This window comes from Diabrotica virgifera, chromosome 4 (genome assembly GCF_917563875.1).
Source record: "Diabrotica virgifera virgifera chromosome 4, PGI_DIABVI_V3a".
Lineage (NCBI taxonomy): Eukaryota > Metazoa > Arthropoda > Insecta > Coleoptera > Chrysomelidae > Diabrotica > Diabrotica virgifera.
The window spans coordinates 120,211,566-120,238,450 of record NC_065446.1 but is presented as its reverse complement, the minus strand read 5'-3'; the positions used below and the strand labels follow the sequence as shown (position 1 = coordinate 120,238,450).

Sequence of the window (26,885 nt, the reverse complement as noted above, 5' to 3'; positions counted from 1 at the left end):
GGTAAAAAAAAGTAACTATTATACTGAAATTCGCATTCAACTGGCAGCGTTACAGAGATAGGCCTATGCTTTCTATATGTCAGAAATATCTACAATGTTGTGAAAGTTTTTAATCGCACGTTATGGGCCGGCTCCAATAAAAGGGAATAATTTAGGAAATATGTATTTATGAATGTAAAATGTAAAAATACTACGTACACTTTTGTGAAATTTTTTTTAATTCAATAATTTTTCTGTTGGTATTTTAAACATAGAAAGTTATATTTGCAATTTTGCTCTTCAAAATTGTTTGCAATTCGTGCAAATGAAATAATTATTTGTATACTCGTAATCCCCTTTTTGATCTTAATATCCTTTTAATGACACCAAACTTTCTCTACGTGAATTTACAGTTACATACATTAAAAAAAAATGTTAGAATCCTACCAGGGGCGGAAATTTTTCATTTATTATAAATTAATAAATGGAAAATAGTTTCTGTTCTTGTGGGATCGGTACTCACCGGAGGGACCGCAGACGTTCGGAAACAATTAGCGTCTCTTTGCAAAGACAATGACGTCGACTTTGCAAAGTAACAAGACACTTACTCAACACACACACTACACATTACTCCCCTGACTTAGTGATAAGTTATACAATTACGTGGCTAAAGGTTCTAGTTCTAAACCAAAGCCAGAATCAGAAAAAAAAAACATTAAAAAATAATTTAGAATTAAGAAAATATAATTCTAATTTCAAAATTATTTTTTAATGTCTGCAATAATTAAAATTCAGGTAGATAGTTGGCAGTCATTAAAAGGATATTCAGTTGATGTCAAACGTTTGTGTCGTGTCAGTGTCAAAATGGCCGCAAGTGTAATAAAATTCAAAACCGGTAATTTGTTAAATAGTGAATGCAAAAAATAGTGTTACATGTTTTTAACTATTTATAAAACAGTAACAATGATAAAAGTGTATCAGCAATAGTGCGGAAAGTTTCTGCTATAACTGGAGTTTCTGAGCGAACGATATTCCGATATAGAAGTGAAAGTAAAAATGGGCTACTCGTAACTCCCATAAGAAAAAAAGAACCGGTTATTCGAATAGTCGTGAGAATAGAATAAATATGGTGAAAGTAACTCGTTCTAAAATAAGACAAGTAGTGCACGGTCCTTTTATGGATAATACGAGTATTCCTCCAACCCCTGACGTAGTATTAGACAAAATGAACGAAACGGAGCATCTTCCGAATTTTTCCAAGAGTACATTGAGAAGACTATTGCACGACATGGGTTTTATATTTATATATGGTAAGCAGGGTAGAAATTCAATATTAATAGAAAAACAAGAAATAACCTCTTGCATGCGCCATTTTCTCCAGGAAATAAAGAAAGTGAGGAACGAAGGAGCCAATTAGCCTTGTGATGAATCACTCACGTAAATATAACGTAAAGTTATCCTGTAGTTAAGTTATAATCCTCGAATTGGTGTGATGTATCATATTTAACTTAACTACTTGAGTTATTTCTTGACAGTTCTTGAGTTATCTGATATATCAACTGTCAACTTTATAACGCGACGTTAAACCTTAAGTTATGAGATAACGTGTAGTTATGCAAAGATGTGTAAGGTTAGGTTCATCTTTTGACTTGTTTTTAGATAGAAATCAAGTGAATATCCAACGAAGAACGCTGCTTCAGGTTGTCCTAGAATTTTGTGCGGCATGTTATTAATCTAATATCAAATATAAAGAAGTACAAAATTAAAAATATCAAAAAAATAGACCTCAAATAACAATTAAAAGCACGTAGGTAATATGATTAAAACAATAATTAATAATGAAAAGTAAAGGTAATAATTTAAGAATAGAAGGGTAATACAATTTTAAAAATCATACAAAAATCAAATCGAGATATAATTGTTGAATATAAGTTCAAATTTATAAACATAGAACCATACCTACTTATATGCAGTGTTGCCAGATAAATTTTTGTAAATGCACTGGAATGACTGGAATAGTGACACCAAAAACCTCGTTTAATGTTATTGAAGCAAATTTCTTATATCACAAAATTTTAGGTTTTTACTTTAGGATACTTTAGTATCAAAAGTTTGGTTGTTAATTGTATCAAATTGGTACATTTGTACCAACTCTGGCAACGCTGCTTTTATGGTTATCTTCCCATCCTCTGTCATGTTCCGATCAATCTCTCGCACTCACTCCAACTTGTACTATTTCTACATAAGGTTCTCTTTGTTACTTCAAACTTTGTTACTCAAATGTTATTTCTCTTTTAACGTTTAAGAAATAACTATCTCATAACGGTGACGGATACGTCACACCGAATTTACTTAAATAGTTATCCCTGAGTTATCTTAACTTTAACTCAAACGTTAAAGATAACTTCGGTCATCCATCACAGGGCTGTATATCATTTATATGGATGAATCGTGGGTTAATTCTGGAACTACCAATCGACAAATATGGCAAGATACAACAATAAAAAATAGCCGAAGGCTTTCGTAAATGGACTTACCACAGGTTTAAAAACTCCGAGCGGAAAAGGAACGATTTTAGTCCATGCAGGAAACGAATATTGATTTGTTGAAGGTGCTGACACTTTTCTTGCCAAAAAAGGTGCTGAAGATTACCATGAAGGGGTGGACGGAGACCTATTTGAGAAATGGTTTGAAGAAATATTAATACCGAATCTCCCAAAAAAATAATAAGAATGTGACTGTAATGGACAATGAGTCTTACCATTCTAGGAAACTAAATTTTTCCAAACAATATTGGGTGAAACGTCAAATTAAGGAGTGGCTTTATGAAAAGGATATTTATTTTGACGATTACGTAAAAAATGAACTTCTGAAAACTGCTCATGCATTTAAAAATATTTTTAACAATACAAACTTGATTGTATTGTTGAAAAATACATGAATCACAATGCCTTCCGTCTAGTGATAAGACTTCCGCCTTATCACTGTGAACTAAACCCAATAGAAATGGTGTGGAGTGAAGTGGAACGGAAAGTGTCCTCTAGGAATATCAAACAAAACGACGTTAAAACATTGATTTATTAAGGTTATGAAACAGTACACAACAATGGACATTGGAAAAATTACGTCAACCATGTTATAAAATTGGAGAATCATTTTTGGACACTAGACAACATGCAAGATGACATTGAACCTATTACAATTTCATTAAACGATGACTCGGAAGATGAACTAGATTATGAAAATGAAAATAATTGAAAATTGTATTTCTGGGGTATTCTCTTTCCACTAAAGGTAACTATGTACTTAAAATTATTAATGTAGTTAATATAATTTAATAGCTGTGGTTAACCAACAAATTATCTTGATTATGTATAAAAGCATTTTAGGAATTATGACCATTTATTTCATTCACAAATATTCTATTAAAAATTTATATTTCCTAAACATATCTTTAGTCTACCGTCAGTTTGACCCTGCTTATTTTACAAAAGTAGCAAAATTTACAATGGCAGTAGAATTGGCAACGCTGTTATCCTATATCCGTACACTGCCATCTGAATGTGACTTCAACTATAGATATATAGACACAAACTAGGCAACCTGCGTTCCCTATTCCTTCCTATTTTGCTAATGAAGTTATTAAAGCAGCTCAATTTGAAGGTAGATATGTATACATTTATTTATGTTACATATATTACAATACAAAGAAAACAAAATGGATGGTGGTCGGAAAAATTAATATCGAAGACTCAGTACTAAAATTAGATAACAAAATCCTGGAATGGGTGGAATACTTTAGATATCTGCGTAGCTGGATTGACTGTATGGAGGAAATTTCGACCAGAATAGAACTTGCACGAAAAAGCTTTATTAGCTGTCATTATGTATTGTGCAATAAAAGTCTGTCATTGACCACATGTCTAAGAGTATTGAAGTCTGGTTCGTTTTATTCTATTGATGCTAAACCTTGTCAACAAAAATAAAAAAATTGAACAAGTTAGAATCGTTAGAGTTATGGTGTTACCGCGTCGCATGCTCCGAATCCTGTGGACAACACACATATCTAAGGAACGTGTGCTAGAGACCATGTACAAAGAGCGAGAATTGATCAACATCATAAAACTGAGAAAAGTTCAATACTTCGGTTACATAATTAGAGGACCTAAATATCGCTTACTCCGGTTGATCATTGATGGCAAAATCGAAGGAAAACGCTGGGTTGTAAGAAAACAACTGTTAGTTTGGTATAACTAGACTCAACCCCAGACATCCAAAGTGAACGTTATCCTCCAACACCAAATTGTTCTATATGGTCCCCATATTATTCAGTCAAAAGTTACACCATTTTGAGCGACGGGTTTAGGGGGGATGTGGGGGAAAATTCGATAAATTAGTAGTTTTTAGGTTTTTCGTCAATATTTCTAAAACTATGCGGTTTAGCGTGAACAATTTTATTTACAAAAATGTTCTACATTAAATTTTAAACAAAAAAGGTCCTATGCATAATCCTCCTAAAACTAACGGTTCCGAAGTTACGGAGGTAGTATAGTATAATTGGTCCAACAAAAGGCCTATCTCCGCCATCCAAACTAAAAGTTTTCTTCCACCACCAAATTGTTCTATATGGTCCACATATTGTTCAGTAAAAAGTTACACCATTTTGAGCGTCGGGTTTGGGGTAGGGGGAGGGAGAAGTGGGTAAATTAGTAGTTTTTGACGTTTTTCGTCAATGTTTCTAAACCTAAGCGGTTTAGCGTGAACAATATTCTATACAAAAATGTTCAACATTAATTTGAAACGAAAATTTTACTGCTGCAAAGATATTCATGCGACATTGTCCATAGAAAGTTCAGAGTGGGTTTCTTCGTACGAGAGATTTATATGGCCTAGGCCTGTAGAAGCCTCTTGAAGGCGGTGAGGTTGACATTCCTTCAAGGGCTTATCAGTAACATACCACCGGCCAATGAAATAGCAAATTATATTTAGAAAACACAATCCTGTTAAAAAAATATTAGTTTCCTCAGTAATAATATTATAATTTGCTCAATAAATGTAAAAAAATATAGAAAACCTCCACTTCACACCCTTCGTAACTACGAAACCGTTGATTTTAGAACAATTATGCATAGGACCTTTTTTGTTTCAAATTTAATTTAGAATATTTGTGTCTAGAATATTGTTCACGCTACACCGCTTACGTTAAGAAATATTGACGAATAACGTAAAAAACTACTAATTTACCGACTTCTCCCCTCCCCCTCCCCCAAAACCGACGCTCAAAATAACTTTTTACTGAACAATATGTGGACCATATTGAATAATTTGATGTTGAAGGAAAACTTTTATTTTGGATGACGGAGTTAGGCCTTTTTTGGACCCATTATACTATACTACCTCCGTAACTTTGGAACCGTTCGTTTTAGAACAATTATATATCGAAAAATCCACAAGGAAAAAGTTTTCTTGTATTTGGCTGTATACCATGTAATACAAAAAAGAGTAAAATCCTTTATAAAAGGTATATATTTAAAATCCCTAAAAAGGGCTACATCACAGGGCAGTAAGTCACTTGCTGCCATACTTTCACCATGTGAACAAGTCAAACCACAGCTCAGATGTAACCTGGGGAATATTAGTAAAATACTTTAAACATCCATGCTTAAGTTAGCATTTTCAACCGATGTTTCCTTGACGGATTACTTGTACAGGGCTTTGACCCACATATTTTTATAAAATTATATCTTGGTGGTTAGCATGTAAATTTCACGTAAGCACTGATGATGATTGGTAAACCAATCGAAAACTAGTTGTGATCGTGATGTAGCCCTTTTTAGGGATTTTAAATATGTATATACCTTTTATAAAGGATTTTACTGTTTTTTTTTAATTATATATCGGACCTTTTTTGTTTAAAATTTAATGTAGAACATTTTTGTATATAACATTGTTCACGCTAAACCACATAGTTTTAGAGATATTGACGAAAAACTTAAAAAACTACTAATTTACCGACTTCTCCCCCACGTACGTCCCTCCCAAACCGGACGCTCAAAATGGTGTAACTTTTTACTGAACATTATGTGGACCATATAGAACAATTTGGTGGTGGAGGAAAACTTTCACTTTGGATGTCTGGGTTATGCCTTTTTTGGATCAATTGTATCATACTATGTCCTGGCTGCGTAACATTAGAAAATTGACATATGGAACGGTTGGGGAATTGTTTCATATAGCTGCCGACCGAGAAACATTTCATCAGCTTGTTAATATGGCGATAGCCAACACTTGAAAACAAGCACGGCACACAAAGATGTACAAATTTAAATTGCAATGCACTTTCGTGAAAAAAAATAAAAACCATACACTTATTATAGTTGCTTACCTTGATTAATTTGTGTTGTTGTAGCGTCTCCCGAGATACATTCAATGGTAAATCATCAGAATCTACGATCCCTCTAACAAAACTAAGGTAAGATGGCATCATATCGTTGAATTCATCAGTGATAAATACACGACGGACGTACAATTTAATATTGTCGGTTTTAGTTCCATACCTAGATACAGATGTATTAATAATCTTTAAAACTCAAACAAATAACAAACAACGAATCACACATGTTTATGGCTGCTTCAAGACCATGACAGAAAACTCATTTTACATTAAGATGAACTAAACGGTGTATGTAAGACTTATGCTACAGATATTTTCCATGATTAGAACAGTATTCAGTATTCCCCTGGTCAATCTAATGGTCAAGACTGTAGGAATTGGAAGTTCTACAGGCTTTGAAAATGTTGAAAGACAATAAAAGTCTGGGTCCGATTACGTCTACGAAGGAGTAGTAATATGATATCGGTCAAATACCAGACATATTGACATACAGAAGTTATGAAAGGATAAGTGAAGAGTACAGGGGAAAAACAAGGAATGTCACATTATATTGAGATAAACACCAATAAAGGTTTAATTCTTATGATATCTAAAAACTACTTAGGAGATTCTTAGCAGAATTCTAGCAATTCTTAGTCTATAATCTTAATATAATATTAATCTATATTAACTTATTAATTTAGTAATGCACGAAAAGACTGCTAACATTCCTTATTTTTGTTCAGTGGCGTGCGGACAATCCTGGTCCTTCGCCGGGATACAAATTATTAGAAAATTTATATAGACTGATCTTTCTGGTTATTGTTCTGAATCGATAGTCTAGTCGATAGTACGCAGTTTTTGCTACCACATGGCGAGAAAAGCCAAAATTCATGAAAAAGTGACATTCCTTGTTTTTCCCCTGTACTCTTCAAGTGGTAACGCAAAATTCAGTTTTATTGAAGGTTTAAGATGTGTTTTGTCACCCTTGCTAGTATTTAGTCTCTATGCTGAGTTTTTATTTAAAAATGCACTGGATGATTCCAACGGTGGAGTCAAGGTGAATGGCGTAAACATCAACAGCATCAGATACAACAGTGACAGTGATACAGATACAGTGTTGATTGGTCGTTGGGTCTACAACATATCTACTCATCTCGGTCTGTGAGAAATTTGGTATAAAATAAACATGAATAAAACCAAAGTGATGTCAAACAGCCGAAATCCTGAGATAGAAATAACACCGAGAATAGAAGATGCCAGAAAATCTTTCAAAAAAATTAGACTGCTATGTGATACTCGAATAAAACTCAAAATTCGACTACGTTTATCAAAATGGGTCCGGTCGACCCATTAAAACTTAAAGTCTTAAAACTTCAACCGAAAATAAATTGGGAGGCCTTTGAAATGTGGATCTACCAGAGAATCCACAAGATTTCATGGATATTGCATACTTCAAACAAAGAAAGGATATGCAAGAAACTAGAACTTTTCAACACAGTGAAAATTAGAAGAACATCATACCTAGGTCATATACTGAGAAATAATACTTATACATAAGCTCAACTAATAGTGAATAGCAAGATCGAGGGAAAGAGGGACCAGGAAGGAAAATACTATTGTCACTAAAAAATATTCGACAATGGACAAGACTAAATATTGAACAGCTAATGAGAACAGCTGAAGACAGAGAAGAGTTTACAATTGAACTTGAATCTTTAAGAAAAAGAAGAAAGGTGAAGGGACTAGACAAGTTCTATTCTCGTGAAAATTATTGGTTCAAAATTGCTACGATCAGGTGTTTCTTCGGCTATGGGCAACGAGCACCGCTTAGTATCAGTAGTACTTGTCTATTTTAGTTTAGCAGGATGGTTAATTTAAAAAATGAGATGGTCGGAACACTTGTTGGAGATACCAACATCACAAGCGGGAGAAAGGATGAATAGAAGTGCGAGGAAGTCAAGAAAGAGATGGATACATACTCTTAGGGTAAGAATAGAACAAGTAGGTCGAGGTGGAGGTGTAGGTCGCGGTGGATGCTACTAGTAAGTCGCGGTCGATGTCGACAGCACATAGCAAGGAGGTCACCTGCGCTGTCAGTAGAGCTAGAAACACTATCAAGTGAAGTAGTTTAATGAAATTTGAATGACAAAAAGACTGTTCTTTTGCGATGTTGTGTCAGTCAAGTGATGATAATGATGAAATGTCAGCTGTAAATAATCAGAGCCTCCTTCATATTTCAAAAATTTACTGAATTTAATTACTTTAGAAATACAAAAATAAACTGAATAAGAAAAAGGATTATATAAAAAGTATCAACTCAGATAGCGCAGGTAATGACAACTTGCCTTCGAACGGACCAATCACAGGGAAGCATCCTTGTAGGCCGCACAGTAGACATCCATGTAAAACAAACTCATTTTATTTTCAAAAGCATCGATGTAAACCTCCTGGATGGCATCGCGCTAAACCTCCACCTACACTTACCTGCTCTGTTCTCTTCCATTCACTATAATGTGTTTGTTTTACATGGATATCGACATCGACCGCGACCTCCACCTCCACCTTCACCGCGACCCACTTGTTCTGTTCTTACCCTAATATTGTAACTTCTCTATTGATTTTTGCTATGGTCTTCTGTTGTCTACTCACGGTTGCGTTATCATAAAAATTTGAAAAGTATCGCGTCTAAAGACCAGTTATGCTGAGACAAAATACTGCTTAAATTTGGAATGATTTTAAACTTACTGCCAGGGGAACTACAACAGGTTAGAAAGTTTGTCTTGTTTCTTTTTCAGTCTCAAAATTCAAAATACAGTGGACTCTCTCTATAACGAACAGGGATATTACGAGGTTTTGCTTATAACGAGGTACAGCTGGTTCCAAAAAAAACTGATACGACTCTTAGAGCGTATTTTGTAGAAAATTGAGCAGTGTATTTTGAAGGATAAATATTTATTATTTACATTCTGTCACTGTCACTGCCAAATCTTAAAATTTGTCAGATAATGTATTCTGTTCAACCTCAAAAAATGACTGTTTATTTTATTATTTGTCTGTCATAATAAATATAATAATATAATGTCAGACCAATCATACACTGCTCAAAATGATCAAATCTTACTAAGAGTCGTATCAGTTTTTTTAGGAACCAGCTGTACATTAGGTGTCCCATAAAATTCCTATTGAACTGTAACCCTCTACAACAAGGCATATTTGGTCATAACGAGGAAAAACGAAACCAAAGAACATGTTTTTTACCTGTTTTAGTGCTGTAATGGCTATAAATAAACAGCTCAACTGCCTGTATATAAAAATTCCCAACATCTGTGTTATTATCGAGGCAAGTGCTGTAATAAACTCGCCGCCTGCAATAAACTTCTTGTTGTTTATCTATCGACAGATATTGAATATTGTAGGACATTTACAATTTAGGATGGCGAAGTCTGCCCTTATTCAGGTCGACCATCGACACTTAATAAACTACGTAAGAGGCATCAGCTAGTTTCAATATTATTGTTGTCTGATATAACGAGATCCGCTTATAACGAGATAATTAGTCCACCATTTCAGTTCTCGTTATAGAGGGAGTCTACTGTACTTTAATTTTAGCATAAATTCTTGTTCTTTTTCAAAATATTTTATTTAACCGTGAGTATAACTTTGTAGCCATATAATACAAATATAAATGAGTACTTACCTATTAAAGCTTTCTGATGGTTGCACAGTAGGAATATATAACAAAGCTTTGAATGTAACTTCTCCTTCAGCAACGAAATGAATTTTGGTAAGTGGATCTTTGGTGTCTTTGGTCAATGCCTGATAAAATTCATTATATTCTGCATCCTCAACCTACATAAGAAGACGAAAGTGTATTAAAATCATATTAATTGCTAATAAAATGTTACCATGGCTTAACTAGACAACTAAGATCAGACAACGTCTTAGTTGCGAATGGAGAGATATCCTGGTCCAGGCAAAGACCCAAAAAGAGTTGTCGAGCTAATGATGTTTACAAAAGGATAATTTACCATATATCGCCGCCGACTACGAAAAGTATAACTCCGAAAAATGCCGTTAAGAATAGAACTTTCAATGAACGCCGCAAAAAACATTATTTTTGAGGAGTATCGGCAAAAAACATCATTTCTGTTTGTGGGTCCACGAAAATTATAATTAGTAAAAAGTTCTCAGAAATAATTGTTTTCGTCGGCATCTATTATGAACTAAATATTTTCATTATAAATATTTTGGGAGTTATAATCTTCGCGGACGGGCATATAAAAAAATGTAATCGCCAATACTTATCAAAAGAGTTATTATTTTCACTGGACATGTATTAGGAATCACATTAATCATAGGTACCAGCGATATATTGACAGGACCCTCTTTTATTTAGTTGTTGGCTCCTTGTTAAGTTTTAAAAATAATGATCTATAGGGTATAATACTGCATAGCATTTACTGTTCTGATATATTAATTTTTTGCCAGACAACTTTTTAATCATATTAATATATAGTTGAATAGAGTATTGCAGGGAATGCTGAATTTATGAATCCATATTACGAGTGTTTATTATATGTATTGTAATTTTCATTATTGTATTTGTATTGTATTTCAATATTGTATTGTATTTCAATAGGAAAAGAACCTGCTAAATACATAAGGTCTTACAAAAAATAATTATCCAGTCTCATTTATAAACAAAGAATTCCACAAGATAGAAGAAAGGATATAAGAAAACCACACAACCAATCCAGCTACATCCAAAAAAGGGACTCAAGGTTGACAACAATACCATATCATGTAAAGGGCTTATAAGAAAAATTAAAAAGGATAGGGAATAAGTACAACATAGATAACAATATTTAAAACAGTTAACACACTCAGATCGGTCCTGTGCAAAACCAAACCGAACAACACACAGGAGAGGTCAAAGAACTGCATCTACAAAATACCCTGTGAATGCAACAATTTCTATGTGGGAGAAACTGCAAGACTATTAAGCGTCAGGATCAACGAACATGAAACATACATCAAAAACAGGGATTTTGACAAATTACAGATATGCAAACATGCCTGGGACAATCAACACAGACCACAGTGGAAAGATGCATCAATAGTCACGAAGGAAACGAACATGAAAAAGAGAAAAATCAAAGAACCAGCCCTAATCCTACTGAATGAAGAAAAATGTGTAGGGAATCCATCAGCAGAATGCAGCAGACTTTGGTTGCCAATACTCCAAGAAGAAGTGAACAACAAAAACATACCAATAATAGAGGTGTAACGTTACAAACGTCACATCTTTGATATTTTATTTTTAAAATAATTATTTTACCTTATTTCCTTTAATATTTCATTAATAATTATCTTCTTCTAATTGGTTTACCCATTTTCCCCTTTAAAAATCGGTTGGCGCTCTCTTTTATTACCCTCTTTTATTATCTTCTATTTAATATATCTCTTTCATTTAAATCATCATACTGAACATACCTTGTATATTCATACTCTCCAAATATCTGTATTTTCAATACGGAACATGCCGCTACTTCATAGTACTTGGTTGTCATTTTAAATGTCGTTTTCAATGACAGTGTCACTTCATCGACTTGACCCCCTACTCCCTGACATACACTGGAAGGGAAAAATTAATCCTTAAAAAGGCATGTAATTCGAAAAATAAATCATTTCTATTTCATCAAATCATCTCTTGGGGTAAGGATAACATTATATTGTGATTATATTTCTCCGTCTAACAGTTTTTATATTGTTTTTTATCTAACCTAACTTCCAATGTCAGACCATGTGTTCTGATATTTTAGTTTCAAATATAATTATCTTTTAATTTACATGTATGCACGTTTAGTAACCAGAATTTTAACTATTCTCATCTAAATTTCATTTGATTTATTCTTGTCATCTGCTACTCTTTCTGACGATTAGAACGGCAGATGGCACACGTTGGTTTTTCTTCTTGATGATTGATATGTGTCTCTATTTTATAGTTTTTTTGGAAAGAGATCAACCTTTCCCTCTTCGGGAACTTAAGCCTCACATCACCGGTGATGCACACTTGAAGGCGAAGACAATTACATCCAGACTGCACAACCACCACCTCTAGCTGCAGGGGCCTTGGGCCGAAGATCCGCCCAGGCCTACGAGAAGTCTACAACAGCAGAACCATACGACATCAAGAAGATACCATCAGCTACCAAAAGCCATAAGTATAATCCAGAATTGTTAGTTTTTGGCAAGAATTTGAATACATTTGTTAATGCAATTTACTAAGTCATTTTATTTATTATATCTTTATGAACAATAAACATGATTAGTTAAAAACTATGTTTTGTTTGCTTCCATTCCAATTTTCATAGTTCATATCTGAGGTTAGGACAAGACGAACACACACCTGAGTGACTGAGCTAAGCTAAGGGTGTAACGATGGCTATCTTGGTTAGTTGAGGTAATATTTGCGAATATTGTTTCAATTAGCTGGGGTAGTCCATCGTTTTTTCGTTACAGAGGACAGAGAAACGTGAAGCACATATCTCCATAACACACTACACATATACAACACACAATACATAAAACTAACTTACCCCAAAAACTCATTATTACTAACAGTTACAAACACAGAATCTCATAAAACACAGAATTATTGCACAAATACACAAAATAATCAGAATTTGATTTATCACAGAGCATAAAAACATCGACCCTCATACCTTTCCAGCCATAGCTGGCTGTTGCCTACAACCATCTAAGGCAAAGTACAATTTTTTGTTGACAGCTTAGTCGCAATACAAATATGGTTGCCTAATTTCAGGTACCTCTTAGAATGCTCAAGTCATAATACTGGTATTCGCTACTGCGAAAACTGACCAAGTCGACTTGGTCACTTTTTTCGGTAGAGAGTTGATATTGGATTTGTCTGATCAATTTAACTTAAGTAGACGTTACGTACAAGTATACTTAATTTTGTGTCAAAATTATTGTTCTAACGCAAAGAAATTTCAAAAACAAGGTTTTTTGGTTTTAAATTTTCCAATGTCGGACGTTTTTCAAATGTATTATACAAGGAAGTTATCTACAGTCCATCTAATTTACTTACCGTTGCACGTCATTATCTACGCCAGATATCTAAGTTGACATAGTTGCCAAAGTATAAAAAAATCCCGAATCCATTTTAAATCAAATATATCACATAATTATTATTGTAAACGTGGATTATACAACAAAACAAATTAATATTCAATGTAAATAAGTAAAAACTTAAGAAATAGATAACAAGAATTAAGTTACAATCTTTAAAGATTTGCAGTGCAAGCGTTTTTGCACTGCATTGTTAATAATTAAAAAACGGCTCCGAACTCTTGGCATGGAGCCGGTTCTTGTATATGTCTACAATAACAACTAAAAAAGTTGTCAGGTACCTCGATTATTCCAAGTCGTGATGAAATTAGGTGAAATTTATATTTTTATAGTAGAGGATCTTTTTGTAGTAAAGAAAACAATAAAAACAGTAAATATAATAAAACAGATACTTATAGTAAAGAATATAAACAAATATGAAGTGTCATCACCGCAACTGTCAAATAAATGTTACCAATTTATTCTAAAATGTCACCTTCGTTCGATTACAGTTACAGTGTGTTCCAAACAAATCTGCTTCATAAAAACGCTTTATAATCCATTTATACAAATTAAATGAAACATATTATTGTGTATTTATTTAGGTTAACATTAATAGAAATCGTCAAATATTATTTCTACGCGTATATAATAAAATATGTCTAGTGGCTGTAATTCCAGTGTACTAGGCAAAATGATTCTGAAAAAGAACACACCTACCGCCTAAATATTTCGTGTTGGTACCATGTGACGTCACAGGCTATGACGCGGATGACGTGCAACGGTTGGTAAATTAGATTAAGTATACCTACAATTGAACTACTCATGAAACTGCGAAACCCAATAATGTTTATTGCTTTTCTTGGACAAAATTAAGTGGTCAAAGGGGAAGGTGAAATGGAAACTGTTTTACTCTGCTGGATTAAAGGTATTAAAACTACTATAAAAGAAATTAGTGTTTTTCTGATAGCTGAAGTGGACAGAACCGAACTCAATTTATTTTGGCTCTTTTTTGTATATTTTGCAGCACATGCTGTTTGATGTTATCTAACATATCTTTTTGGAGAAAGGGCGCACATACATGGAGGTATACTTCAGACTGGATGCATTCTGCAATCAAAAAAGCAAAAAAAGTACGCATCTTTACACACAATGACCTTTGAAACGTTTTCCAACTTGCACGTTCCAAATGCAATAAAAATAAAAGTTTTAGTCCCTATAACGTTCACGAATTAAGATTTTCTGATTTCTTCTCTTCTTTGTGTGCCCTTTCCGTTGCGAACCTTGGCTATTAACATGGAAATTCTGATCTTGCTTATGGCCCTTCTGAATAGTTCGATCGATGTGGCCCGAAACACCTCCGCAGATTTTGGAGCCACGGGTGTCTTCTCCTGCCTGGCCCTCGCTTACTGTCTATTTTCCCAAAGTTCGAATGCTTCTACTTTTTCATGCGCGTCTCTGTCAGAGGCCAGACCTCCGCACCATAGATTCTGACTTCATTTACTTCAAATCTCTAGCAAGTAACTTGGTTAAAAATAAAAGCATAGATAAAAGAGGCAATAATGTTGAATGGCTTAAACTGAAATGCATGAAGTATGAAATGCCCAAGGATGTATTTTATTTAAATATAGATCTTTAGAGACCGAGTTTCATGTTTTTCGGGTATTTTTTTTATCGGTAGTACGTTCGTTTTGCTAAAGTTTGTCATGTCCAAGTCATATTAATTAATTTTATCTTACATCGGAAGTGACCAAGTCATGCATTTTTGTTAGTTTATGATAAGAGATATTTTATTATTAACTACATTATTTGCTTCTAGATGACTAAGCCTAGGAACAAAAAACCTTCAAAACTGTGTAGTTATCATGTTCGATTTTATAGTTCCTTCTAAAACTTTACACTTCATTTTCTCGAAACTATCCAAACATGACTTGGTCACTTTTGGCAGTATGCCGACGATATATTAAAAAAAACTATTTACCTCAGTTGGTTTTCTGGTCCAAATCGGTTTGCTGTCATTCAACAACTCCCAATCCCAAACGGTCTTCTCCACTTTTTTAGTCTTAGGTTTATCTTCTTCTTTTTCTTCTTCTACTGCCGCATCATCTTCATCGGCAGACGGAGATGTTTCTTCAGAAGCATCGTCATCTAGAGGTTCTTCAACTGTTTCAGTGTGACTAGTCCATAAGTAAATTGGGAAATTGATGAATTGGGAATACTTTTTAACAAGATTTCGGACGGTCTCGTGGTCCAAGAAATCTCTGGCTTCTGGTTTCAGTTCCAAACTTACAGTTGTTCCTAGAATTAGATGGTTACATAAGCTACTTAACTTTGGTTCTGAAACTATTTTCTTGTAACGATATACTATACTTGATGGAAATAAACCACAATTTTAATTGAAAATACTCTATATTTCACGTTTTAATTTCCACTTTTGAAGTTGAAACGTCAAATATTAAGATATTTTCAATTAAAATTATATAATTTCCATTATTATAGTAGATAAGTGCTTTATTTTGTTTTCGTTTGGGGTTTTTCTGTTGAAGTTAAGGACGTAGGCGCAAAATTTCGGCTCTAATGCTTTTTAAATGCATTCATTTTTTTCGAATCCTGAGAAAACTAATAAATATTTTTAAACACAGAATGAAAGATTACGTTATTGCTGAAGGCCGAAAGTCCCTAAAAACTTCTACATATGTTTATTTTAATAACTTAAAGGGGTAAAAAAAGAGAAAATTTAGTGTGATTTTTAATTTCGAATATCTCATTCAAAAGAAACTTTTTATTTATTAGGGACTTACGACCCTCGGTAATAATCTAATCTTTCAGTCTGCGTTTAAATTTTTCAAAAATATTTATTAGTTTTCTCAGGATTGGAAAAAAATGAATGCATTTAAAAAGCATTGGAGCCGAAATTTTGCGACTATGCCCTTAAGTTCTATTTTAAATAAATTGTGTGGGAGTAACTAACCACCAAATATAAGAAAGGCTTATTCCAGAACCTGCCCTAATTACGATTTGCTTCGATAGGTCTGTATAAAATTAGTAAACAAAGAAAAACATACCCCTTTTTAAAGTGTCTCCTCTTGGATCATCTACGATGCTGAAGGATGCTGAATCCGATTCCCAAATGTATTGTTTGTCTTCATTATGTTTACTGCTGACGATAACTCTATCAGCAACCAAGAACGCCGAGTAAAATCCAACACCAAACTGGCCGATCATGTCATTCATATCTTGTGAAGTATCAGCATTTTGCATTTTACTTAAAAATTCTGCTGTACCAGATTTGGCAATAGTTCCTAAATTATTAACGAGATCTTGTTTAGTCATTCCTATACCAGTGTCTGTTATGTGCAACATGCCAGATTCTTTATCTGCTTTTATTCGAATATTCATCTCTGGTTGGCTATCCAGTACACTCTTCTCTGTTAATGACAGCATTCTAATTTTGTCCAATGCATCAGAAGCATTGGAAATCAACTCTCTAAGGAAAATCTAGAAAATAATAATATAAGATACCAGAAATTTCTAGTCATCAATTTTTAAAACTTACTTCTTTGTTTCTATATAAAGAATTGATAATTAACTTCATCATTCTGTTGACTTCAGTCTGAAAAGCAAATTTTTCAGACTTTTCTCGTAACTCCTTAAGTTGGGCAACATTGAGTCCATCCAATTTGATTGCCTCTTCTTCTCTTTTAACGACTTCATCATCTAGTAAACAAAAGATTGCACTTAATTTAAATACAGATATCAATTATTATTAGGTGTATTAACAAAATTATGGGCAAGTAACAACTGCACATTATAATATTAAAAAATTATGGGTGAGAATCTACACAGGTCAAATTGGGTTGGGAAGTATTACTCAGGATGTCTCGTCCCTGACAAAACATGTCTCAATGGCTAATAGGGAACATCCTTAAGAACAGGTATAAGGTATAACCAAATAATTACCTGCAGATCTTAAAAGACCTTAAAAGAAAAATGAAAGTTCAGCTGCTTAAGAGCTATATTTGTCCAGTAGTTCTCTACAGTGTGCTAAAACATGAACCCTTACAGATGCATTCACAAAAAGTTGAAGGCTTTTAAAATGTGGCTTTAGAGAAGGTTATTTGGATTTTCCGAAAAGAAAGATCATATTATTATCTAATGAAGAAGTAATAAGAAGACTGCATAAAGATATGGAAAGCATTTCAAATAGTTAAAACAATACACACTCAAATGTATAGAATAAAGAAAAAATAAAAAATATACAAAAGTAAGAATAGCCGGGATAGTAGTCAACATTAGCTAACAAATTGGAACTTAAAAAGAAGTGACCTGGCAACTCTGGGAGTATGGTATTGTCACAGTGTGGGTGCTCAATCGTGACTGACAACATTTTGTATCAACTCATGGAAATAAAATGGACCACAAGACAAAAAGAGATACATAGTTCAGAAAAGTACTCAAAAATAAACGGTCTATCGGGCAATATCGGGTATTGGCTAAGAGCTTATATGCTTATAGCAGATCTGCCGAAGTCTCGGGGATTTGTATAATATTTAATGCAATATATGTATAATAGATTAATTGGCTGAAGATTGGTACTGGTGCAAAACACATGGCTTCCAGAGAAGAAAAAAACGATAAAAGGAAAATGGGCAGCCAAAATAAGTTGGAAAAAGATTAGAAATGTATTATAGGACATAAAAGGTTACTAAATAAACCAAATAAAGGCATGTCTAGTTTAAAAGTCACACCATATGATAAGGGCACTATTAATGTTTAGTAGAGTTATAGATACCATACTATGTTCAGAATGTATGTAAGATGCCTCTTAAATTTATGATATTAAATTTAAGATTTTTAGAAAAATCTATTTTAATGTTCCTTTCTGATCAAAATTTTTGATTTATTGTTAACATAACTCATCCAGAAGAAACACAATGCACAGACGTATGGCAATTTAATAACATCAGAAAAGACAACTATCTAGTTTTGAAAGAAATATAATGTATAAAGAATTTTTGCAAGAGAAGCAGAATGAATATCAGAACAAATAACTAAAACAAAACGTAGGAACAAGAGAGCCAGTTGAATTAACAATAAATAAGTAATTAAAACTATGCGAAATAAAGTAACTAAGTACAGGATTCTATGAAAATAAGTATGGGTCTACCCCAAAATCCCGACAGCCAAAATCCCGACAGCCAAAATCCCGACGGCCAAAATCCCGACACGCCAGAATCCCGACAGGCCAGAATCCCGACAGGCCAGAATCCCGACAGGCCAGAATCCCGACAGGCCAGAATCCCGACAGGCCAGAATCCCGACAAATTAAAAATCCTGTCAGATTTTCAAAACTATAACACATAGTATTCATCTATTTTTGTTACGTTACAGTATTATTTTAAACATGAAATTTATTTATATTATATATATTTATATTTAGCTAATTATACTAATATCACCTAGATACTTGGAAATAAATTAAAACTGATTAATTCGCGAAGATTTTTTCCATTATTGTTTTCACTAATTTTGAAAAAAATGTGAAAACTTTGAATTATCCACGTCCGTCAGTCTGTCTGTCTGTCCGCAAACACAACTCCTCCATCATTATACCAAGTAGAATGACATTTGAGGTGTCAAATGAAAGCTTATAATCCAAGGATGGTGCGGATGGTACTAAAGGAGAGGATTTTTATTTGTCGGGATTCTCGCCTTTCGGAATTTTGGCGTGTCGGGATTCTCGCCTGACGGGATTCTGGCCTGTCGGGATTCTGGCGTGTCGGGATTTTGGCCGTCGGGATTTTGGCTGTCGGGATTTTGGCTGTCGGGATTTTGGGCGGCACCGAGTATTTATACATGCAAACAATGACATTACCAAAGGGTAAGAATAAAGTATATTAATTTGTAAGTACATATAATAAATCTTACAGCCTAGGTCAACATACAAATGTGTTCCAGGCTGAAGTTTTTGATTTGGTGGCATGTATTGATGAAATCATTCATGAAGAGCCTAAAGATAAGAGAATTAAAATTTGCACAGATAGCCAAGCAGCTATTCTGGCAGTAAAGAACCCACTGCTGAAATCAAAACTGGTGAGAAACTGCAAAGATCTCCTCAACAACCTAGTAAAAAACAATAAAGTGTCTTTAATACCCTGGCTGCATTTAGATATATTTATAAACTTACGTTGAGTGCAGTACGAGGAATACATGTCCTGTAGTGAACCTTTGCCACAGTGAGTTACTACACAGTCAACATAACCAACCGTGTAGTGTGAGGTCTATTTGTCTCGTAAAGCAGCCAAGGTGTTAATATGGGTGCAGCATCATGAAGAATGAACGAGTAGATATGTTGGCAAAACAAGGCTCGAGAGAAACTTTTGAAGGTCCAGAACCTTCCTGTGGCATCACTAAAGATGCTATGAAAAACGAGGTTCAGAAATGGCTGAGAAAGAATCATCAAAAGAAATGGAGAGCCACCCAAGGTCAAATCCAGACTAAAAATAATCAAGAATATTTATAAAAAATTCTCAAATGGTTTGATGCACCTCAATAAACTAGAGATCAAAATGGTCACTGAAATGGTGACTGGACATTTCTCTTTAAGAAACCACCTATGCAAACTAGGTATCAGAATTAACCAAAATCAAAATATTTAACAGCTGCATTAAGAAGAGTATATTATTGTATGGCGCAGAATCATGGAGACGGGAAGAGACAACTACTAAAAAATTACAAACCTTTATAAATAAATCGTTGAGAAACATCCTGAAAATATACTGGCCGGATAAAATAACAAACATAGATCTATGGAGAAGAACAAAACAAGAGAAAATAATAGTCACGATAAAAGTAGGAAATGGAAATGGATTGAATACTCTAAGGAAAGACCGAAATAATATAACCAGACAAGCATTCGAATACCAACCAGATAGAAGAGGAAGACCCGATAATAGCTGGAGAAGAACTGTAACAAGAGATCATGAAAGAATTGGCCTGATATGGAGAGAAGTCAAACAGAGAGCGAGAAATAGGGAATGGAAAAGACTTATAGAGGAAATCTCGAAAGAAAAACGCTGGACGGAAGGGCCGCCCGAGAACTTTATCGTACCGATCTATTATCGTTATCGTACTAGATACTGGCATTCTATAAAAATAACACAGTTACTCGTTATTTTGATATTTTAGAAACACCTTGTATACTTGAAAATATTTTATGGTTCTACGCATCATTAATTCCTGCATTTGAGAAAATGTTCGATGCCAGATTTCGGGGACATACTATAGATTATTGCATAAATCAATAGAATATTAGTCATACTTTCATTTCAAATTAGTTCATTTTTCAGAGAAATTAATAGTTTACAATATTTGCATCTTCATTCTATTTCTATTACGGCAGTCAATGCGCGAGAGTAAGAACAAGATATTACCTCCGAATTCTATCCTACTGCATCGATTTTAATGAAATTTTGGGAGTAGCCCAATCTCCTAATTCAAAGTCTATCCTATATACTATGGCGCTTTTATCATGGGGGCGGTTCCCACCCCTTCTCGGGAGTGAAACATTTTTATTTCCGAATTACATGGAGAAAAAGGAAGATTTTTAAGAAAATTTAAAAATGCGCTCTATAATTTTATCTTTTCTTTTTTCAAAAATCTTTCATTTTAAACCCGTTCAACTTTTTGAAAGTAGAAATAACACTATATTAAAAGGTATTGCAGAAGAAAAGCGATGCATTTAAATTCTGGTGGATGAGGGGTTAAATATATGTACTTATTATGTATGTAGGTACCTATTTTTCCTTAAAGTACATTGGTCATATATTTTTTTGCACCATATCTCGCTTAGTTTGAATGTAACCGACGTTTAACGGTGCTCATTTTAAAGGCCTTTTCAAACACTACAAAAAGCGTTGGTAGCATTATACACCTAAAACCTACCGTTTCTGTTATTTCAAGTTGAATACACCAATTTGAGCATGCACCAAAAAACAAACTCTTTTCACCTACCATATCTCTTTTTGTATTATAAATAGAAGATTTACGAAGGAACGAATCTCTTTGTTATTTATAATCTAAAAAATGTTTTATATAGTATTTTTAGTTCGATGCATAGTTTTTAAGGTATTCACAAAAAACCGTCCGAAAAGGTGTCATTTTTCAATGAAAATGGCCAGTTTTCAACTACGCATAACTCAAAAAGTATGGAGTTCTCAAAAAAAGTATAGACCAGTTTTTGCTTAGAATTAGGTTCTCTAGCCACTTTCGTGGTTATTGTGACTAACAAATTTTCCACCCCCTTGAAGGGGTGAGAACCGCCCCAAGATAAAAGTGCCATAATATATAGGGTAGATTTTGTTTCTTGAGCCATTCCCTACTTACTGTGAAAATATCAAGTACATCGATGTAGTAGGATGGAATTCGGAGCCAAATACCCTCATTGACTGTCCCATAAGAATGCTCTGCTATGATAGCATGAGAGAGGACGCACACAAAATTATAGCAAAATTTTTATTTACTGTAACTTTTCGAGGTTTTGAGCTACAGCAACGAGTTTTATGTCATTGGAAAGGTAATTTTGCATTCTTTCAAAATATGTAAAAATATACAGGGCGCATCTAAAAAATTACGATTTTTTTTCATTTCCGGTTCAACCGGAAGCCATATTTTGGGTAAAATTTATTGTGATAATAGATAATAAAGTACCATATTTATATGTCTGTCAAATTTAAAATTTTAGTTTCTATTACAGAGGAAGTTACGGGCACTCGAATATTTTTTTATAAAAAATTCATAACTCCCCTTCTATGGGGAGTTAAAAAATCTGACTAATATCATTCAATTTACCGATAGGATATCAAAAATATATCAAAAAATAAACAAATTCCTTGCAGCCATTTTTAAGAAAATGTAGTTCAAAGTTATGTCAAATTTTCACCCCTTAAATATAGGCAACCCATAACTTTTTCTGAAAAACGATAATATTCTTTTTATAGCCCCATCTTTAGGCTATATAAGGACTTTTTCAATTATCTTAAACAAGTTTTTAGATAGGTAAGGAAATGTATCGGGTGGGCGGTCGGCCGTGTTGGCCGCCATTTTGAATTTGGAAATGTCAAATTCCGTATTTCTATTTACCTATCGATGAGCTAACTTTGAGTTAAATTTCATTCTTTTCTGTCAAAAATGGGCCCCAAATAACCCCCCTATTTCGGCCCCCCTTTGAGAGGTTTTTTAAAAGCTTAGTTTCTCGACAAAATTCTCTTAAACTTACTCATACCGAATTTCATCGAAATCGGTCCAGTAGTTTTTGCTGGGCGGTGGCGACATACGTACGTACGTACATACTTCTGACATGTTTTTTTTATTTGCTTTTTAGACTCAGGGGGACTCAAAACGTCGAAAAAAAGTGAAATTTGAATTTTTTTTGCACGATCCTATAACTTTATCTATTATACTATGTATGTAGTACGATAAAGTAAAAAAAAAACAGAAGAGGATGCGCTGATCAGCCAACCAGCCATCTCCCACTTTTAGTCAAGAAAGGCAAGAGTGACCAATACTCAATAAGGAGGAAAGGCAATTCGCGATGAAAAACAAAGTATCTGACCTCTGATGGAATAAATTTAAACTACTATAAGTGGTATAAACAAACCAGAAAATTGTTGATTTGAATGGAATTTGGTCACTATTCAGAAATTTTTAGTAAATTTTAGCATTATGAATACATTAAAATATTTTAAATCAAATCGGTATTGTTCTGTTCCTCAATTGAATGTTTGTTTATACCATTTATATCGGCCATTTTCCTGCATTCGACCTGCCCTCTATATTCCGTTTCAATCGCGAATAGAGAGAGTGAGAGATGCAAACTAGGTAAGGTGAATGAACCATGGTGCAAAAAGTGTGAAATGGAAGAAGAGACTGCCATACACATACTATGCCATTGCATTGTGCTAAGTGATGTAAGGCAGGAATTCACTGGTCAACTGGGGTTTGAACCAGAAGAGATCCTAAAACTACCAATAAGAAAACTATTAGCCTTTGTTGAGGTCACAGAACTTATTAGAGTTTAAGGAAAAAACAAGGTATGGTACAAATTCCTTACAACCAAGTGCCAGAGTCTCGTCTGATCTAAGAAGAAGGAGAAAGTATAATTTTAAATGTTTTCATGTGAATACCCAATTCTATTCTAAAATTTTCAAACTTAAATATAGAGTGACAGCATAATAAAATATATAAACAAATATTTTGTGGTTTAGTTATAAACCCTTTGTAAAAAGCAAACAAAAGGTCATTTTTAGTAAAATAAATAAACCATTAGTTTTCAAAAAATATGTCAAAAAGAATTTATGAGAGAGAAAGTCTTCAACAAATTACTCCAAATAACATTTAAGTACCACAAAAAGAATCAGAATACAAGTTACCATAAACAACAACCCTAAATCCTTATTCTGTAAAAGCAGGTCAAATATCTTATATAGAAACATGGAAACACATAAAAACAAAAGTATAAAAAAGACTTGATCCAAAAATAAAAAATTATGTACAGGCCTTAATGGACCTCGCACAAAGTGCATGTTCTGAAAACAAACTAATCATCTACAAATATATACTTAACCCATTAGCTACTTTACAAAGTGACTTGTATATTATACTTGTATATTATAAGCCACATCGATTTTTCCCATAGACCAGCATCTCACCCGTGAGCCGGGCAACTGCACATAATGGCAATTTAAATAGCTACAGTGTATGAGAAAGAAACTTAAATACCCCTTGGTAGTGAACATGTTAAGCAATTTGGGTATATAGTAGGTATCCAATTGTGGGGCATAGTAGGTATCCAATTGTGAGGCAGTAACAATTTTTATAGCTGAAGCATCTTGGTGTGTAATAAACAAAACCTAATAGAAGGATCTGATAATCCCATTAATAAAATATATAATTAACTGCTAGACTGAATATCAGCACATAAAAACCTATTCGTAAGAGACCTATTCTCTTGAATGGGTTAAAGACTGAAACAAATCTAGCCAAACCTTCATGAGTGACTTCACTGAGAACCAGTTATGTATGATACCCAGTACCAGCATATTAAAATGGCATCTATTTACTTATGACTCTAAGTCAGAAAGTGAATACAAACTGTAGAATACTAAAATTCCAAAAACAGCTGATAATCCAAAAGTTTATAAACAACAAAGCAAAACACTGGTAATTATTACTAAAACACAGTATAAAAATCCCATACAAAAAAATAGCAACATTTGAAGGGGCACAAGGGGTATCCCTATGGATTGTGTGCTAAAAAAGCAGAACACAAAAATACTACAAACATTTCTGAAACAATCTGCAAAACAATACCTAAATTACCAAATTCGCACAACGAATGAAATAGATTGCAAATATGCAAAAAACCAGATCCATTAAAAAACGTTCAGCTGTTTTAAATAATTGCAGCTACAAAATATTGACAATTAATAACTACGTACCTTGTGAGCAAAGGACAGGACAATATTATTGATCAAACAGATATTCAGAAAACTAGAATATTATTGTCTACGTACATAAAAAAGTAGATACATATTAAAAAGCATGTTGGAAGAAGTACAATCAGAGGTTGAAAAAATTATTCCCTTCAATGTTTGCTTTGTTGAGAAATATCTTCTGGGACGCTCAAACATTAAAATTGAAAAACCTTTAGGTTTGGGTAAGTTGAATAATATTACCATGAGGTTGAACAATCTATCAGCCCATTACCTAGTTATAACGTAACACTTGTGTTGCAAAACGTAATGTATATTACAGCACCGATCATCACTGGGAAATTTTATACAAATACATCCAAACAAGATGAGGAAAGTCATGAAAGTATCAAGAAATACATGGAAAAACTTAATGTAAAGAGTCCAAAAGAAAAGTATGCCAGGCCTTGCACAGAAAATCAAAAGTATAAGTAAAAATATTCTAAATTATCACAGCATTAACGAATTTTATTTATAGATATGGATGGTACCATAATGTAAAATTCACTGAACATTGTAAACAAAATAAGAGACTGAATTTCCACAAAAATACAAATATATTGATAACAGAACATCTAATGAACTATGCAAAAATCCGGGAATAAGAATATTATTACCTGTTCGAGATCCTTCTCTGCTAGCTCCAATATCTAAATCTATGGTTTCTACAGATGGTTCTCCGATTTCATCGCCCCTTACAGTACCTATAATTTTTTTATAAATATTCAGTTGATAAAATATTATGGGAAAAACTTACCAATTAAGACAAATAAACCAATAGTTAATAATAAAAACTGCTTCATTTTGCAGCCCTGTTTTTAAATTTTAGTTCATCAAGCAAAAAATATTACAAATACCGGCTCGGTGTTTTTGGTAGATGATGGGAGAAATTGAATTCACCAGAAAAACTACTGGAATAAAAATATAAATGTCAAATAGTTTTAATTGTGGAAGGATTAATCCAATCAAAACCTACCACGATAAGTGTCACAGGACGTGAACCAATAAAAAGTCTACAGACAAACTCATGTCCATATGGCTGCCTGGTATTGGCTGGAAGAGATTTATGTTTGGCGGGAAAGTACAAAATTACAAAGTTGTCAAGAAGATGAAATAAATAGTTCTGGGATAATGATAAAACAAGTGTTACTCTTGTTCTTGTTACAATCTAATCTAGAAAGATAATAGTTATAAACAATTCTAAACATGTTTATTATTCAGAGATAAAATTTTTGATTATTTTTTAATAAAGTATGTACAGGGTGGGTCACGGTCCACGGTGAGGTATCAAATTGTAACTACATACTCATATCGCCGGTCCAGGATAAGAATGACGTAACTGCAAATTGTGTCAATTCCTGTTTTTTGCTTAATTAACTTCTAAAATACTATATACAGATGATACACAAGCGACATAATTGTAACTATGTGCTGAGCCACCACAGGGTGGTTTGGTCGTTATTGAAATACACACCATTTTATACCTTGTTTCAGATGAAGAATGACGCAACTGTAAATAGGGTTGAAAATGGGGGACTAAATTAAGATAGTGAAATTATCGGACCTATACAGGTTGTCCCAGACTAATTTAGCCACGCTATATCTCTTAAACGAATAGAGATTTTCGAATGGGATAAAAAGGGGTCTCTTCTACTTGTAATACACTTTAATATGACGTAGAAAAAATCATCCCCTAAATATTCATTCCTTAGTTACAACCCTTAACTTTAATTTTTTTAATAGCACCCTATATATTTTTTTATAGTTTTGGATGTGGTCTTCTATCGTCTATTCAACACATGTTTTGAAAATAAAATCGGTTCGTAAATAACCAAGAAAATATCAGTTTAGTTTTGTTAATTATGTGT

The 26,885-nt window shown here is 33.5% G+C and overlaps 2 protein-coding genes across 3 annotated transcripts in view; one reads left to right on the top strand and one right to left on the bottom strand.

Annotated features, from left to right (window-relative positions):
• Positions 1–26,175, bottom strand: part of LOC114331369 (endoplasmin) — a 41,457-nt gene extending 15,282 nt beyond the window's left edge. Inside the window, exons 1-8 of one of the 2 annotated variants that reach the window (XM_050649595.1) lie at positions 25,994–26,175; positions 25,775–25,928; positions 25,635–25,721; positions 17,043–17,203; positions 16,552–16,984; positions 15,468–15,784; positions 10,053–10,204; positions 6,365–6,536 (exon numbers count right to left, since the gene is read on the bottom strand). In XM_050649595.1, the coding sequence (XP_050505552.1) occupies positions 6,365–6,536; positions 10,053–10,204; positions 15,468–15,784; positions 16,552–16,984; positions 17,043–17,203; positions 25,635–25,721; positions 25,775–25,820 (1,368 nt within the window). In that variant the 5' untranslated portion in view covers positions 25,821–25,928; positions 25,994–26,175. The remainder of the gene's footprint in view (positions 1–6,364; positions 6,537–10,052; positions 10,205–15,467; positions 15,785–16,551; positions 16,985–17,042; positions 17,204–25,634; positions 25,722–25,774; positions 25,929–25,993) is intronic. The other variant, XM_050649596.1, reaches the window with a different exon arrangement.
• On the top strand, positions 24,978–25,811 carry LOC114331370 (uncharacterized). Its single transcript, XM_028280922.2, has 3 exons — positions 24,978–25,202; positions 25,301–25,442; positions 25,496–25,811. Exons 1-3 carry the CDS (start codon positions 25,088–25,090, stop codon positions 25,620–25,622), a joined length of 384 nt encoding a protein of 127 aa, XP_028136723.1. The 5' UTR covers positions 24,978–25,087; the 3' UTR covers positions 25,623–25,811.
• Positions 26,176–26,885: the final 710 nt, after the last annotated feature.